Below are 18,323 nucleotides of genomic sequence, written 5' to 3' on the forward strand. Positions count from 1 at the left end.
ACACTGTCTGTGATTTATTTAGAATTCAAGGCACACTTAACCAGCATGGCTACCACAGCATTCTGCAGCGATATACCATCCAATCTGGTTTGGGCTTAGTGGGACTATCAATTGTTTTTCAACGGGACAATGACCCAACACACCTCCAGGCTGTGTAAGGTCTATTTTACCAAGAAGGAGAGTGATGGAGTGCTGCATCAGATGACCTTGTCTCCACAATCCCCCGACCTCAACCAAATTGAGATGGTTTGGGATGAGTCAGACCGCAGAGTGAAGGAAAAGCAGCCAACAAGTGCTCAGCATATGTGGGAACTCCTTTAAGACAATTGAAAAAGCATTCCAGGTGAAGCTGGTTTAGAGAATGCCAAGAGTGTGCAAAGCTGTCATCAAGGCAAAGGGTGATTTGTTTAACACTTTTTTGGTTCCTACATGATTCCATATGTGTTATTTCATAGTTTTGATGTCTTCACTATTATTCTACAATGTAGAAAATAGTCAAAATAAAGATAAACCCTTGAATGAGTAGGGGTTCTAAAACTTTTGACCGGTAGTGTACATCTGAGTGTGTGTGTTTGTGTGGCTTTTCTGTACTGACTGTGTTTGAGTAATAAAAAAAGAAGCCACACAAAGTAAGAGCCATGGATAGATCAGACCTGACTTAGGGGTAAACCAAACTAAGCACTGTACTGGTTGCTAGGTTCTTCTGTATGTTGTTCTTGGGCTCATGGCAACGAAGTCGGCCAGTAAGCAAAAAAGCTATGCAGCTTGGAGATAAGCAGGCTTGTCCTTTGTCAGGTTTAGGTTTTGTGCTTTTTATTTATAGCTAATCAATGTTGGAGGAAACATATGGCCAGTTAGAAAACCTCATTTGGTTAAATAGCCTCGGCGGACGCTTCAGAAACACTGTGTTTGCATCCAGATGAGAAGATTAGCAAGGTACACGACAGAGTGGTGTGACCACTTTGTTGTTTGAGTACCGTCGATAAGTCATTCAACACTAAAAGCAGAACTATATTACGTAAGTAAATACAGGGTTTTAGAAAGAAAGCAGCGACAAAAGTTCTGTTCAAAGAGACAGTACAGATACGGGCTATGATGTCACCCTGCTAATTGTGTGTTGATGATTGAGTGAAGTGAAGGGGTTGTATGTTCAGTGCTCTATACTGAAGGGGGTGTATGTTCAGTGCTGTCATCGTCTGCATCCAAAATGGCACCCTATTCTCTATATAGTGCACTACTTTTGACCAGAGCCCTATAGGCCCAAGTCTAAAGTAGTGCACTATCTAGAGAACAGAGTGTATGTTCAGTGCTAGCATATTGCTCACCACCTATTGAGGTAGAGATGGTATCAGTCTCACATTGGGGCCAGCGGTGTGTTTGTGCTTGTTGTTCAGCTCCTCAGTGCTTTCCGCCTGTCCTCTGGCTGCTCTCTGACAGAGGGTTTACATCCTGCATCATGGTCTTCACATCTTTAAGCCTGGAGGTGGTGTTGTCCTCATTGGTCCCTCTGTCTTTCTGGGGCAACACGACAGCAGACTCTTTCACTTTGTCTTTAGCTGTCGTCTGAGCAACAAAGTATTCTATTGAAATATCGGCCTGCAAAAAAACAAAACAAGCAATGGCATATTTATTTGAGGACAGCATTTAGTGGATATCTCGGGATAGTTTCAAGTTTCAAGCTTTATTAGTCGTATGTACAAGATACGCATGGTATGCATCGTCCAACGAAATGCTTACTTGCAGGGTCCTTCTCAACAATGCAACAACAATAAGACATAATAAAAGATAAGAATACGAACATAAAGCAAACGGCTCAGTAAAATATATATATATTGTTTTGCATAAGTATAATACAGGTAGGCACAATTTATATTCCAATATTTACACGCGTATTGGGGAAGGGGGGACGGGTATAAACTGAGCAGTATAATAAGAGTCTGGTAGCAGCAGTTGTGATGTGTGTGTATCATGAATGTCTGTGTGTGTGTATATGTCTGTGTGGATGTGTGCATGAGTGAGTGCATGTGTGCTAAGGTGCGGAGAATCAGAGCAAGAGGTCAGTCCAGTTCAAGTGCTCAGCAGTCGGATGGCTTGTAGATAGATACTGGATAGTCAATTGTCAGAAATGGTCATCGTCTTCTTCAGCTAAAACTAAAACACCCTCACATACACAAAGAAAATGGATTTGGATGCAATAGAGGCAGAAACAACTAATAGACAACAGACAGTGTTTTTATCCAGCTGGAGACAGTGACCAACACAGCGTCCAAAATTGTACCTTATTCCCTTAATAGTGCACTACTATTGACCAGGGCCCATAGAGCTCTGGTCAAAATAAGTGCATTATATAGGGAATAGAGTGCAATTTGGGAGGCATAACATGGCTTTAATTGGAACAAATGTCTTCAGTTTCAGCAGATGAATTGTAGATATTTGGACTTGTGGACCTGAAAGCCTGGGGACATTCAGCTGATCATGTTGCTGCAAAGTCTCCCGTTAAATAAATGGCACAGCCAGCAGCCTCTAATGCTCAAATTCACTCTAATTTGAATGGAGCATTACTCTTCTTCTACCACGGTGAAATTGTGAACCTACCATCAACTCCATGTTTTTAGTCAATCCTCAGCTGTGCCAGGACACCATTTTCTAAACAAGCAAAAAAAGAGAAGTTGGAATTCTCTCTCTGCTGCAAAGCCTATAAAAAGGGCGGCTGAACTCAGTCCCTCCAGGCTTTTGAGGCTGAGATATTTACTATTAAACATCACTGAGCATCCAAACCAAATTGCATGGAATCTTTAGATCTCTGAGAGGACAGAGGGTTGAAAATATGTTAAAATACTTGACTTTAAGAATCTGTTACACTTAGCTAGTTTTCTGGATCACATACAACTCTGGCATACTACTAACAATAATATCAATAGAATGTAAAATCAAATCAAATCAAATTTTATTGGTCACATGCGCCGAATACAACAGGTGCAGACATTACAGTGAAATGCTTACTTACAGCCCTTAACCAACAGTGCATTTATTTTTAACAAAAAAAAAGTAAAAATAAAACAACAAAAAAAAGTGTTGAGAAAAAAAGAGCAGAAGTAAAATAAAGTAACAGTAGGGAGGATATATATACAGGGGGGGTACCGTTGCAGAGTCAATGTGCGGGGGCACCGGCTAGTTGAGGTAGTTGAGGTAATATGTACATGTGGGTAGAGTTAAAGTGACTATGCATAAATAATTAACAGAGTAGCAGCAGCGTAAAAAGGATGGGGTGGGGGGGCAGTGCAAATAGTCTGGGTAGCCATGATTAGCTGTTCAGGAGTCTTATGGCTTGGGGGTAGAAGCTGTTGAGAAGTCTTTTGGACCTAGACTTGGCACTCCGGTACCGCTTGCCATGTGGTAGCAGAGAGAACAGTCTATGACTAGGGTGGCTGGAGTCTTTGACAATTTTGAAGGCCTTCCTCTGGGTTGTCATGGGTTGTCTGGGTTCCTATGGGTTGTCATAAGATGCTTTGATCTAGCATTATTAAATTGGACATAAATGTTGCATACTATATGCTGATCCAACAGGACAAAAAACAAAATGGCAGTTGGAACAAACCAACTGAAATTACTTAAGGTGACCTTCTGACCGACTCACCTGGATATCCTTACTCAGGGTGTTGATCCATGCATCCACTGTCTTCTTAATCCTGACATTCTCTGTGGTGTCCCTGTAACAGAGGAAGACATGGAGGCTTTCGCATGCTGGAGCTGCAGCCAACCTCCCTACTTACCAACAGAACGTACACATCCCCCTTCCCCACCACATAACATAAATCACACATCCTTGCTCTTCCCAGGACACTCAATCATATCAACGTCAACTCATATGACACAGTACTTTAGTGTTAACTCATATGGGAAGATCTAACAAGACTATTTAGTATGTTTCATTATAACAGTTGACCGGAGCAATACAATCAGAAGGTATACTACGTTACGCAGTTCCCACTCTCTCCTCTCCTTTTTCCACATTTTGTTGTGTTACAAAGTGGGATTCAAATGTATTCAAATATAATTTTTTGTCAACGATCTACACAAAATACTTTGTAATGTCAAAGTGGAAGAAAAATTCTAACATTTGTAAAAAAATTCCAAAAAAGAAATACGAATATATCTTCATTAGATAAGTATTCAACCCCCTGTGTCAATACAGTGGGGGGAAAAAGTATTTAGTCAGCCACCAATTGTGCAAGTTCTCCCACTTAAAAAGATGAGAGAGGCCTGTAATTTTCATCATAGGTACACGTCAACTATGACAGACAAATTGAGAAAAAATATCCAGAAAATCACATTGTAGGATTTTTTATGAATTTATTTGCAAATTATGGTGGAAAATAAGTATTTGGTCACCTACAAACAAGCAAGATTTCTGGCTCTCACAGACCTGTAACTTCTTCTTTAAGAGGCTCCTCTGTCCTCCACTCGTTACCTGTATTAATGGCACCTGTTTGAACTTGTTATCAGTATAAAAGACACCTGTCCACAACCTCAAACAGTCACACTCCAAACTCCACTATGGCCAAGACCAAAGAGCTGTCAAAGGACAGAACCAGGTTTTATAAATACCAGGTTTTACTCTAGGATTTACTTTTAGTGCCTTATTGCAAACAGGACGCTGGTTTTAGAATATTTTTTATTCTGTACAGGCTTCCTTCTTTTCACTCTGTCAATTAGGTTAGTATTGTAGAGTAACTACAATGTTGTTGATCCATCCTCAGTTTTCTCCCATCACAGCCATTAAACTCTGTCACTGTTTTAAAGTCACCATTGGCCTCATGGTGAAATCCCTGAGCGATTTCCTTCCTCTCCGGCAACTGAGTTAGGAAGGATGCCTGTAACTTTGTAGTGACTGTATGTATTGACACACCATCCAAAGTGTATTTTATTTTTTACCCATCTACCAACAGGTGCCCTTCTTTTCGAGGCATTGGGAAACCTCCCTGGTCTTTGTGGTTAAATCTGTGTTTGAAATCCACTGCTCGACTGAGGGACCTTACAGATAATTGTATGTGTGGGGTACAGAGATGAGGTAGTCATTCAAAAATCATGTTAAGCACTATTATTGCACACACTGAGTCCATGAAACGTATTATGTGACTTGTTAAGCAAGTTGTTTTACTCCTGAACTTATTTAGGCTTACCATAACAAAAGGGGTTGAATACTTATTGACTCAAGACATTTCAGCTTTTCATTTTTTATTAATTTGTAAAACATTCGAAAAACATAATTCCACTTTTACATTATGGGGTTATTGTGTGTAGGCCAGTGACAATTAAAAATTCATGCTGTAACACAACAAAATGTGGAAAAGGTCAAGGGAATACTTTCTGAAGGCACTGTAGCACCATGCCAAAAGCACAGCCAGCTATCAGGACAGAATAAGGAATAAGAGAGAGAGGCTACTGAGGCTTGACAGATGCGTCCCAGCTCAGTGAGGAAAGCCCACCAGGGCTGCTGTGTGTGTGTGCGGTCTCTGTGTGTGTGTGTGTGTGTGTGTGTGTGTGTGTGTGTGTACGCAACTGTGTGTGTCAGGCAGGCAGGGAGACAGGTAGCTCCTCATTTGGATACAAAGGGGAGAGTCTCTGTCGCTGGGCAGAAAAATACTGTCTCCATTTCCCTCTCAGATCCTGAAGCGTGAGAACGAGAGATCTCGTCTCTGCTGTGAGGTGAGCAGCTGGCTGGAGTGGGAGTGTAGAGGAGGGGCGGGTAGAGGAGAGGGTAGAGGAGAAGAGAGGAGAGGGTAGAGGAGAAGAGAGAAGAGAGGAGAGGGAGAGGAGAGGGAGAGGAAAGAAGAGGGAGAGGAGAGGGTAGAGGAGAAGGAGCTTAGTCACACACACAGGACCAAACCTTATTGCAGATGAAGCTACCCTCCATGGTTGCGTTAGCTCCAAGCCCTGGTGTGTCTCTGATTCTGTGTCAGTGTGTGATCTGGGATTGATCTACTTAATCAGGTGCTGCTTCCAGACACTTCAGTGTCATCAGTGCAGCATGTGACCTTCAATAAACTACTTGCTGTGAAAAACACATCTGTATTATTATTCTACAATGTTGAAAGACTCCCATTATGGTGGCATAACAACACCTTGATTATAGTTTTGTTGTGATAGGCTTGTGATCATGGACAAGCCTATCTACTGCTGCTATAATAGGCGTCTTCACAAGATGAAATGTAAAACAAATGTAAATGATAGCTGAAAGTGAAGGCCTGGGAATCATACAGTCAATCAACAACGATTCCTACAGATAGTAGGAAATGGCATGTCTGCAGGCATAATATCCCCATTGGAACAGCCTCAGGAAATTCTCTGGAATATGAAAAACAGAAACAGTGTGTCACTGCCTATGAGGTCTAACAGGGAGAGCATTCAACTAGTCCGTAACTCAACACAGAAACTACAACAGACAAGGCTGCCTGAACCCCTGCCTGGACATTATTTATTTGAAAAATTCAAACAACTGTCTGTGCCAACTGCCAAGGGTTGTGGACGACTGACTGTCTGCTTCCAATTTACAGACAGGGGAAATCAGGATTTATCTTTAAGCCAGGACAACATTTGTCAGGCAGCAAAACATTGAAGAAGTCAAACAAAAAAAATCAGAGGAATGTGAAGAGAATAAATCGAATAGAAAATAGTTTTCGAAGAACAACAAAAGAGTCATGGAATGGTGAAAGTAATCCACCAACCGTAGAAACAGAGATACTGCAGACAGACATTTACATTTTAGTCATTTAGCTCTTATCCAGGGCGACTTACAGATGCAATTAGGGTTAAGTGCCTTGCTCAAGGGCACATTGACAGATTTTTCACTTAGTCGGCTCGGGAATTCCAAACGGCGACCTTTTGTTTACTGGCCCAACACTCTTAAGCACTAGGCTACCTGCCGCCCAAGACCCCAGACAGACAGACGTCCCAGACAGACAAGCCCCAGACAGACAGACGTCCCAGACAGACAAGCCCCAGACAGACAGACGTCCCGGACAGACAAGCCCCAGACAGACAGACGTCCCAGACAGACAAGCCCCAGACAGACAGACATCCCAGACAGACAAGCCCCAGACAGACAGACGTCCCAGACAGACAAGCCCCAGACAGACAGACGTCCCGGACAGACAAGCCCCAGACAGACAGACATCCCAGACAGACAAGCCCCAGACAGACAGACGTCCCAGACAGACAAGCCCCAGACAGACAGACGTCCCAGACAGACAAGCCCCAGACAGAGACCGGTGTGGACCAGGGCCAGGACGCCCGTCCAAGTGTGTTCTCACTGAACCCATCTGGTGAGATATAATACAAGTAAACAGAGCACAAACTGTCACGCAGGGATTGAGATGGAGGCACATTTTTGTTTGCAAATGGCTTCATTGATATGTTGTGTGGAAATGGATGGCACGCATTAAGTCACACCCCTGCCTCGTTTTGCAATGTCATGCAATACAAATGACTGAATCCATCAACCAACCAACCATCCAGTCACATGTGAGGGTGATGTAAGCATCAAGCCATCCACTACAGTTCACTTCTTCTTACCTGAGCATCTGGCAGCCCCATACCCGTCCCGTGACCTTTTCAAAAACGGAAAATATCAAAACTATTATTATGTGGGGGGAGTTAGCTGCATCAATCAGTGTGTTTGTGTTTTCATGCTCTGACATTAGCTCAGAGCTGATTGCGGCCGGCTGCCATTTTGGAGACAATTAGCAAATAAGCTGACATATGAGGTGGAGGGAGTAGTGTCCCACTGAGTCGACGTAAAAATCAGCAAAGCATCATACCGTAGCGATGTGTGTTGTGTGGTTGGGTATGTGATGATACCATCTTAATAACCTGTTCTCTGTGCTTTGCTTTATGTTGGAATTCTATGGTTCCTCTCTTTGCCCGTTCTATGGACAGACTTATCATTCACACCATGTATAATCCACAGAATTAGAATACCACATCGGTCGTATTGAGTGCGACTCAGTCAAGTTAAATTGTCGTAATCTGAGAAGCTTTGTCCCCTCTAGTAATGATATTTCTCTGGTGTAATGTAGCTTCTTCAGTACGGGAGGGAATTAAGTTATATTTCTATGATTAGAAGATCATTTAAAAACTCCTGTTATATTATGAGGGGCTGTAAAGAGTTAACCTTTCATCCAGAGAGATACTTAGTATTGTTATGCTGCAGACTACTCTTCCTGAAGCACCCAGAGAGAGAGAGAGAGCGAGAGAGAGAAAGAGAGAGCGAGAGCGAGAGAGAGATTGCGAAAGAAGGAGCGATAGTGGGGGGAGAATTGGAGAGCGGGAGGAGAATTGGAGAGCGGGAAGAGAATTGGAGAGCGGGAGGAGAATTGGAGAGCGGGAAGAGAATTGGAGAGCGGGAGGAGAATTAGAGAGCGGGAGGAGAATTGGAGAGCGGGAGGAGAATTGGAGAGCGGGAGGAGAATTAGAGAGCGGGAGGAGAATTAGAGAGCGGGAGGAGAATTAGAGAGCGGGAGGAGAATTAGAGAGCGGGAGCGACAGTGAGCTCAGCTTTGGGTGCTCCATCACAAGCCATTAGGCAATCTCACCCAGTGGGAACCTTCTTAATGTCACACTGAATCTCCAGGCAGGAAAAGGCATCGCCCCGCTCCGCTGCCACTCCATAAGATGAATGCAACGCTTCAGATAGTGGGTATTTACGTCAAAGAACCTCTCTCTTTTATCTGAGGAAGTGATTTGACCTTCTTTATGCTTGTTTGAAGGGCAGTAAACAAACACACAAACAACCAAGCAGGACATCTCCTGAGTTTTACAATGACAGGATTAATCAACGGTCTCTCCATGCTTTCACATAAGCTCTCCCTGGTCAATTCTCCAGATAGAAACAATGTGGCAGGTCGGCCAACTGGATACTAACGCTGACAAGGAAGAAAAACAATAATCAGTCAATGCAATGACTCTCTGTAGAGTATCTTCAAAGAATCAGGGCCGTCTTTCAGATGGGACGTTAATTTGGTGTCCTGACTCTCTGTGGTCACTAAAGATCCCATGGCACTTATCGTAAGAGTAGGGGAGTAAACCCCCATGTCCTGGCTAAATTCCCAATCTGGCCCTCATACCATCATGGCAACCTAATCATCCCCAGCTTTCAATTCATCCTCCTCTCCCCTGTAACTATTCCCCAGGTCATTGCTGTAAATGAGAATGTGTTCTCTGTTAACTTACCTGGTAAAATAAGGGTAAAAAATTTTTTCAAGAGTGTCTGCTAAATGACTGAAATGTAAATGAACTGCAGACATAAAAGGGTCAGGGAAAGAATGACATGGATCTGTGTGCCATTCCCTTCCGGTTAACGATGTACTATTGCTCTGGGTAAAACCTCCAGGATGCTCACTGTCTCTCAAGTAGACTCACTGAGAAGAGGGATAGAAGTAGACTGGAAGCCCTGAGCTGTCCTTACAAGTCCCACATCAGCTGCGGTGTAGATGCTCACTGCTCTCCAGAACACTGTGTGTCTATTTATGCAAGGTGCAGTTGAGTTCCAGAGGCTGGGCCAAGGAAGAGGCCTCAGAGCACCCAGTCAGTCACTTCAGCACATCTCACATTTCATTTATTGGTTTGTGCTGAGAGGCTGAGAGTTGGCAGGGCAGCAGTCGGCTCCGTCCCAAATGGCACCATATTCCTTAAAGAGTGCACTATTTTTCATCAGGGCCCATGCACTATATAGGGGATAGGCTATCATTTGGGATGCACCCGTCCTCCCCTCCCCACTGACAGCTGCCTGTCACAGTGATTGTTCCATTTGGCTTAGCCCTCTGCTGCCTCCAGTGTGCTCCGAGGCCAGCTGTCAATCAACAGGAGAGATGCAGTTCAGCGCAGGCAGTCACTGACTTGAATTCTCCCATTTTGCCCTCTGCACATTTTCCACTTCACAACAACAACCCAAAATGTTGCAAGGGTATTTATTCAAATTGAGCAAGTTTCTCCAGGAATAGATTTGCTGAAATGAACATGCTGTAGTGCTGTAGAATTGTTGCCATCCTCACATTGGTGGTGTTACATACTGGTGGAGGAGGGGAGTTACCTCATAAACATTTCAACTGCTTTGAGTGAGAGAAAGGTGCTATTAATTAAATTAGTAATCATTATTATCATGACATATGTTCATAAAGTGGAGAAATGGCCATAACATTGATCTTTGATCCTGTGCCAACACATGAGTGTGCGTGAGTGAGAGGTACGTTTTCCAACCCTGACCTAGATCATGGCTCCAGACAGTGTGTGTTACCTGTTGCAGGAGAGATCCTCTAACTGGGAGTGCAGGGTCTCTCCATCTCTAGCCCTCAGCATGGCCTCCAGGTTCTCCTCCAGTGTTTTCTTGTGTCGTTGGACCTGCCGGAGGACCCTCTCAGCATCCTCAAAAAAGGAGTGGCACGGCTGGAGCAGGGTGGGGGTCAGCCTGGTGGGAGGGAGGACCATGGCCACCGCTTCCTGAGACTGTTGGGGGGGAGAAATAACAGCTTTAGATGACACTTACACAGTTCCACACAGAGACACATATTTAGGAATAAATATCTACATTTAAATACATATCTAGATTACATTCTAAATACACAAAAATCCAAATATATGGCTTTGGTTGGTTCCATTTCAACATTTGCTGGCTGGGCTTAGCTATTGTCAAAACCATCAGATGCATAAGAGGAGTAAAATATTGGGTATAACAGGATCTAGGAGAACTGTTTGAAAGAAACCATTATACTCAAGTTTGATTCTGGCTTTAATAACTGTCACTATAGAATGACAGACGGCAGCAGGAGAGGATGTTAGCCAGGCTATCTGTTCTGTTGCATTCTGTTCCCTCTATGTTTTTCTCTCTCGCTCTCCACCCATCACGAAGCATTCTTTCTTCCCCCGCCCATGCAGGCAGGCAAGCAGGCAGGCAAGCAGGCAGGCAGGCAGGCAGGCAGGCAGGCAGGCAGGCAGGCAGGCAAGCAAGCAGGCAGGCACAGCTGTTTCTTTCATCCTCCCCTGATCTCGTTCTCGTCTCGTATATATATTATATAAATCCATCAGTGCGCCTGGCTGCCCTGTCTGGCTGCGTGGGGAGGAACAGACGACAGCCTGCCTGCCTGCCATCCTTAGCTAGCCGAGGGTCTTTTGTTTCAGCCTCGTGCAGTGCCTGGCGCTTTCTGAAGTTGCTGTCGCAAATAATGAAATATCAAAAACAGTTTACACTTATCAGACACCAATAAACTAATTTTGTGTGTGAGGGAGATATTTGTCTCGTTCGTTTCTGTGGATATTGCATTTTCACAGCAGCCGTGCACTGCAGTAATGGGATGAGGTTCGTCCTTGCTTTTCACATCTGTGCTGCTGACAGCAACTCAGTCATTATGTCTGAAATTCATGTGGCAACTGAAATAGTCTGGCAAGTTACGGTATGGAAGTAGTAATTTCCATGTTGCCAAGTAAATCCCAGAACCTTTACAGAACAGGCATTGTGACAATACCAGAATGACCAAACTCTTAAAGCTAGAATCCTTAATTGAAACAATAACAAAGCGACACCCTGCCTCTGTTTTGGTAAAAAGCTGAGGGATGGGCCTGGAGAAATGTAACCACTCTAAAATGCATCGACAGAGCTATGGATGCAAGGACTGATTAATTTATTCACGATATAAACATTCTAGTTTTAAACATATTTTGAGGCTATATATATGTATATATACACACAGTGTTTGTTAACATTTACATTGTTTACAAACATTGTAGTAAAACAAGCTTATATTTTGGGTTCTGATGGGGTACGACAGTTGAACTAAGCTCATGAGGCATTTTTAAGCTATATTCTTCAAGAATCATGCATGTAGTCCAAAAATGGATGTAGCAACTAAGGATTCTAGCGTTAATCAGAATACATGTCAATCAGCTTCATCGAATTGAGTATAGTATACAGCACACCAATAAGATAGCACAGGACGGTCGGCTACCAACCAACGTGACAATGGTCATCATTTCTCTTTCTCTCTGTAGCCACTGTGCTTTCTCCTCTTTCTCCTTTGGTCCATTTGTAAAAAAGAGATAACAAAAGCACTGATTTATCGGTTTCTGTCCATAAAATGAGAGCACAGCTGAAATTGCAGGGATACAATGGTAGCATTGTGTCTGTCTGCTGCTCGGCGGTGGCTTGCTATGGATGGATGGATAGCAACACAGACCGTACAACACAGAATGTAGGGAGGAAAACCTCCCTACCTCGTAAAGCTGGCACTGCAGAGGCAGGCAGGGGTTGCTATGGAAACCTACCATGGAGACGCAGGGAGGAGGAGGGGGGTGCTTGCTGCTGCTGCTGCTTGTGGTGTTGCTGGTCTTGGCTGATGCCGTCTCTCTGACGGTCTCTGTGCTCTTTGCAGCAGGAAAGGCAGCACGAGGCTGGATGAGAAGGACAGAGGAATCTGAGTGCCGACCGACTGACACAAAGCAGTGTTGGTTGGACCTTTTTCCTACCCAAAATCATATTAGAGGATCTGATCTGGTTGTAAGAGGCCAAATTCGATCATTTGTAGGACACAGAAACGCTGGACTCATACATTTCAATCATCACCAAGCATTTACACACGCTATATAGTATGACCACCTGGCCATGTGAGAGCATGATGACCATTCAATTATCATGCCTGCCACTAAACCCTACTATTATGAACTGCAGCACTAAAACTGCCCTGGTCTCACAGTGTGATAATGACAGGCATTCAATGTAATCCAGACACACAGTGAGGGGACCTGGGTGTCACTGCCGACTCTGATGGCAGAGAGAGAGAGAGAGAGATGCACTCCTTCCTATTCCTGCAGCCGGCAAACAGACAGATAGAAAGCGGCAGGCCAGAGCATTCACACCCTGCATCTTCAATTATATGCTAATGTCTTATCTGCCATGTGCTACATTATTCTAAGCTGATGGAATTTTTCAGCAGCGGCAAAGGCGTGCTCGGAAACTCAATGCCTGGTTGGTGCGGCAACAGGTCAGAGAATTATAGATGGGAACAGGCGTCGGGCGGCATTGGCAACGCATTCATTGGGTAAGGATGAAGAAGTGTTGTAATTTATTAAGGGGAGAGAAGGGGGAGAGGAGAGGAGAGGGGGTAGAAACAATCTCAAATTGCAGTCTTCGTCATTGAAATACCAGACACACTTGTGTCTTGGCTTGATTTCATCAGTGGTAAAGGCACCAATTAGATTAGCACATTCCCAAAGCTAAACACAGTCGAGAGGATGACATTGGCCCACTTAGGGAAACAGGAAACGTCCTGACGGCTCTGTGTGTGTGTGTGTGTGTGTGTGTGTGTGCGCCTCTCGTTGTTCAGAGCAATATGTGGGTAGAGGGATAATCTCATTCTCCAGTCTGAATGTCTCCAATATACCAATAATAGATTTAGGGGAAACTGAGCAGCGCCAGCAATAGCAGCTTATAGACTTGGTGCATTACAATACAAAAGGAAAGTAAATGGAAAAGGCCACACAGAACTGGTGTAATGGGAAAGTAATTGTGAGGCCCTACGACAGTTGACAGATTTTCTCTTGACCTTAATTATCTTCTAGGGGAAAATAAAACAGTTTGACAGTAGTTCGGAGTTCCTCAAGGCTCTGTTCTCGGACCACTTCTGTTCTCATTATATTGCTACCAGTAGAGGTTATTCAAGGAGGCTATAAAAAGTGGAGGGACAATCACTGTATACAGTATTATTGATAAGATTGATATTTGTTGATTGTTCCTCTCAGTGAGTCCATTTCACTTGCAGCAGGGTCTGCATCTCTGTCTTGAGTCGTCCCAGGTCCTGAAGCATATCATTGGCTCGTTTTACAGCTGAGCTGGGTCACTCAGTAACCCCAGAGAATGATGGGAGGCCTGGCTGGTGACCACCTCCTTTTATACCTTGGTGCTTTGTGTCGCTGTGCTTCGCCAATGCTGCAGTGACCAGCTCTCTAAGCCCAGAGGGATCACCAGAGACCTCTTGATGATGTTGGCCTTCCCTGAAAGAAAATAATGGTTGCAATGATGTTATTATAATCAGAAAGTCCCCGCTGAGCTTGGTCAGCTCCTCCATTGGGAAAGTGGGCGAGGAGAGCCAGCCTTCCTTCCTTCCTTCCATCTGGCCTGGAGAAGTGTTTGGAGAAGAGGGCCAGAGTGGTAGCACAGCACCAATAACATGACTCACACATAGGACAGCATCCAAGTAGCCTACGTAATGCTATTGCCGCATCACTATCAAAGACTTCAATTGCATTGACCGGTTGAGGAGAGTGAGTCCTGCTTTGGAAGGAGGGGAAAGCCCATAGGGTCATTCTGAGGACAATGAGGCTGGCTGTCCTATTATAGGCCATGCTTGGCTGAGACTCTGGTATGCATGCTACTATTTCCAATAGTATTCGGCTGTTATTAGTATATGAACAATTAAATATTAAATTAACTTTCCGCCCTTTTTCTGTACAGTGAGTCTCATTGTTTACATTTCAGTTTCGTATGAGCGGTAATGGGCATAAAATCAAATCTGCCTTATATTGGAGCTGAGAGCTGTATTTACAGAGGCAGGGATGGAGCCGATAATGAGCGGACTGCGAGGATCTGAGAGAGGGGTCCATAGAGGTACTGCCTTTCCCACTTCTTGTCTGTGTGTGTGTGCTTCTAATTAACTATTTTCATAGTGTAGGGTTTCCAATCCATCGTGTGTTACCGACTGTGAACTCAATGGCGTCGACACTGCTGGACTTGCCCACTTTTGACGCAAATAAAACACACACACACAGTTTCCATAGTAACACCATCAAAGTAACATATTTTTAAATGATACAAAAGCGACTTCTTCCACATTAGATAGACTGTTATTATTCTTCCCTGTCGGGTACTACAGGCAGGCACAGACCCACATACCGTTAATTGCCAAAACTGTCACTCAAAAGTACCGCCATTGAAAGCACAATGAGTCCCTAGATTGTTTTTATCTTGTCATGTCGCAAAAATATAATCTTCCTTCATTTCTATGGTTTCACAGCGGGCAAAGGATATTTTCTTACTGCTTCTGGCTTAAAACAGACTTAAAAGGGAAGTCCCAAATGGCACCCTACTTTTGGTGAGATCAGAGCCTTTTCCTATATAGGGAGTAGGGTGAGATTTGGGACGCATCCAAATAGTCCCTTCATTGTGGCTCAGATACAGCCAGAGACAGGAAGGTAAATCAACACTGGCACAGAGGATGAGGATGTCTTACCTCTACCTTTACACAATGAATCCCTCTTCATCAATACATCAGAAGGATCAATAGGGAGGAAGACTAGTCTAGAACAAGGGTGTGACTGACCAATCAGAGAACAGAGTGCAGAGAGAGAGATGAAGAGAGAAAGAGAGGGATAGAGAACACTTACACATTTTAATGTAGTGCATCTCACAGAGGGATAGGAGGAAGGAGGGATAGGATGAAGAGGGATATGAGGAAGGAGGGATAGGATGAAGAGGGATATGAGGAAGGAGGGATAGGAGGCAGGAGGGAGAGGATGAAGGGGATAGGAGGAAGGAGGGGATAGGAGGAAGGGGGGATAGGAGGAAGGAGGGATAGGAGGAAGGAGGGATAGGAGGAAGGGGGATAGGAGGAAGAGGGGATAGGAGAAAGGAGGGATAGGAGGAAGGAGGGACAGGAGGAAGGAGGGATAGGAGGAAGGAGGGAGCGAGAGAAGAAGGAGAGAGGCAAGCTGACCTGTGTGGTTCCCACTGAGCCGTGCTCACAAGGCAAAGGTCACACCCACAATGCAGAGGCAGCATCCATCCTCTGGGCAGTGTGTGTGTGTGTGTGTGTGTGTGTACTAACAGAGCGCCGGGCTGCCGTGGGGGTACCAATCATCCGGCCAACTGTCAGAGCAGAAAAAGGCGTTGCACCACACAACATCTAGCAACCATGGACTATTCATTCTTAAGCCCCCCACACATTCAGTGTTGCCTTATACAATACCTAGGCCACTGCCCCTGCACTCACGCTGTCATTCTGTAGGGGGGAAGCTTTCTTTGACGCATCTCAAAGAACCTTACAGAACAGGAATGTTCTGACTCAAACTAACGATGGACAGGGTGTACTGGGGATGCATGGCAGTGGCAGGTATTGTGTACTTGACATTCCACTAGAGGAGAATGTAATTCTAGGGTCCAGGCTAAAACAGAAGGTATTGCTGGGACGGCATCTCTACCGAGTATACCAAGTCCTCTACAGAGGTAGAACCAAGTCAGATCAACTCTGTGGAGTTTACAGTAATGAAAAATGTTGCATTCCGTTTTTTTGTGTGGGGCGGGAATATGACACATTGACATTTATGTAAGCAACTGAGAAAAATGTATGCATAAATGATACAGTATAAAGTTAAAAGAGAAGGAGAATGTAAACATTAACCTCAGACCACCTTCAGACTATTAGATCCATGGACTAACATGGAACATGTCAATCACACAATGATGTTTGGTCCTCATGTTTGTTCTGCCCTCTGAGGGAAACACAGAAAGGAGAAGAAAAAGCGTTGGTTCCCCTTTTGGGGGTGTTCTGTTCTGTTCCAATAAATAAACATGAAGGCAGAATGTCATGCTGTGTCTCCGGTAGCGCTGATGTATTCCACTCAGTGAGACGTCTTCAATCAGCCTTAAAATGTTTCAAAAGGAGCTAATCCATTTGAAGAGCAGGAGTGTGCCTTGTTGACGCCAGCCTTTTTGATCTTGCTCAAATTGATTAGGGTGGAGATACAGGGATGCGGAGACAAAACGTCCCGTTAGAGGTCACCGTATGCAAATGTCTCCTCCATCATTCCATTCTCCCTCTCTCCCCTTCCATAGGAAATGGGTTCAAATAGAACAGATTGTTCAAGTCACTCAGGCTGTCTGAAATAACACCCTATTCCCTATAGTTCACTGTTTTTGATGGCTGTCTGCATCTGAAATGGCACCCTATGCTATATATACAGTGAGGGAAAAAAGTATTTGATCCCCTGCTGATTTTGTACGTTTGCCCACTGACAAAGAAATGATCAGTCTATAATTTTAATGGTAGGTTTATTTGAACAGTGAGAGACAGAATAACAACAAAAAATTCCAGAAAAACGCATGTCAAAAATGTTATAAATTGATTTGCATTTTAATGAGGGAAATAAGCATTTGACCCCTCTGCAAAACATGACTTAGTACTTGGTGGCAAAACCCTTGTTGGCAATCACAGAGGTCAGACGTTTCTTGTAGTTGGCCACCAGGTTTGCACACATCTCAGGAGGGATTTTGTCCCACTCCTCTTTGCAGATCTTCTCCAAGTCATTAAGGTTTCGAGGCTGACGTTTGGCAACTCGAACCTTCAGCTCCCTCCACAGATTTTCTATGGGATTAAGGTCTGGAGACTGGCTAGGCCACTCCAGGACCTTAATGTGCTTCTTCTTGAGCCACTCCTTTGTTGCCTTGGCCGTGTGTTTTGGGTCATTGTCATGCTGGAATACCCATCCACGACCCATTTTCAATGCCCTGGCTGAGGGAAGGAGGTTTTCACCCAAGATTTGACGGTACATGGCCCCGTCCATCGTCCCTTTGATGCAGTGAAGTTGTCCTGTCCCCTTAGCAGAAAAACACCCCCAAAGCATAATGTTTCCACCTCCATGTTTGACGGTGGGGATGGTGTTCTTGGGGTCATAGGCAGCATTCCTCCTCCTCCAAACACAGCGAGTTGAGTTGATGCCAAATAGCTCCATTTTGGTCTCATCTGACCGCAACACTTTCACCCAGTTCTCCGGGCATGTATATGTGCTTTCTTGAGCAGGGGGACCTTGCGGGCGCTGCAGGATTTCAGTCCTTCACGGCGTAGTGTGTTACCAATTGTTTTCTTGGTGACTATGGTCCCAGCTGTCTTGAGATCATTGACAAGATCCTCCCGTGTAGTTCTGGGCTGATTCCTCACCGTTCTCATGATCATTGCAACTCCACAAGGTGAGATCTTGCATGGAGCCCCAGGCCGAGGGAGATTGACAGTTCTTTTGTGTTTCTTCCATTTGCGAATAATCGCACCAACTGTTGTCACCTTGTCACCAAGCTGCTTGGCGATGGTCTTGTAGCCCATTCCAGCCTTGTGTAGTTCTACAATCTTGTACCTGACATCCTTGGAGAGCTCTTTGGTCTTGGCCATGGTGGAGAGTTTGGAATCTGATTGATTGATTGCCTCTGTGGACAGGTGTCATTTATACATGTAAGAAACTGAGATTAGGAGCACTCCCTTTAAGAGTGTGCTCCTAATCTCAGCTCGTTA

The 18,323-nt window shown here is 44.4% G+C and overlaps 1 protein-coding gene across 3 annotated transcripts; it reads right to left on the minus strand.

Annotated features, from left to right (window-relative positions):
• Positions 1-754: 754 nt before the first annotated feature.
• LOC121544695 (protein TALPID3-like) lies at positions 755-12,586 on the minus strand. 3 transcript variants are annotated; one of them, XM_041854765.2, is made up of 5 exons: positions 12,316-12,586; positions 10,295-10,503; positions 3,638-3,710; positions 2,596-2,646; positions 755-1,596 (listed from the first exon to the last, which is right to left on the minus strand). In XM_041854765.2, the coding sequence occupies exons 1-4, from the start codon at positions 12,316-12,318 to the stop codon at positions 2,623-2,625; spliced, it is 309 nt and encodes a 102-aa protein (XP_041710699.1). In that variant the 5' UTR covers positions 12,319-12,586; the 3' UTR covers positions 755-1,596; positions 2,596-2,622. The 3 variants fall into 3 exon arrangements, with proteins under 3 accessions (XP_041710699.1, XP_041710701.1, XP_041710702.1); XM_041854767.1 differs by lacking the exons at positions 755-1,596; positions 2,596-2,646; positions 3,638-3,710 and adding an exon at positions 5,331-5,721; XM_041854768.1 differs by lacking the exons at positions 755-1,596; positions 2,596-2,646; positions 3,638-3,710 and adding an exon at positions 7,203-7,610.
• Positions 12,587-18,323: the final 5,737 nt, after the last annotated feature.

The sequence above is a fragment of the Coregonus clupeaformis genome, chromosome 29 (assembly GCF_020615455.1).
Source record: "Coregonus clupeaformis isolate EN_2021a chromosome 29, ASM2061545v1, whole genome shotgun sequence".
Taxonomy (NCBI): domain Eukaryota; kingdom Metazoa; phylum Chordata; class Actinopteri; order Salmoniformes; family Salmonidae; genus Coregonus; species Coregonus clupeaformis.

Excerpts from the sequence above, each read along its gene's own strand:
- LOC121544695 (XM_041854765.2), bottom strand. Across the intron at positions 3,711-10,294 it reads GAGGATCTCTCCTGCAACAG|GGACACCACAGAGAATGTCA; the intron begins GTAACACACACT and ends CCTCTGTTACAG. Across the intron at positions 2,647-3,637 it reads CCCTGAGTAAGGATATCCAG|AAAATGGTGTCCTGGCACAG; the intron begins GTGAGTCGGTCA and ends TTGCTTGTTTAG.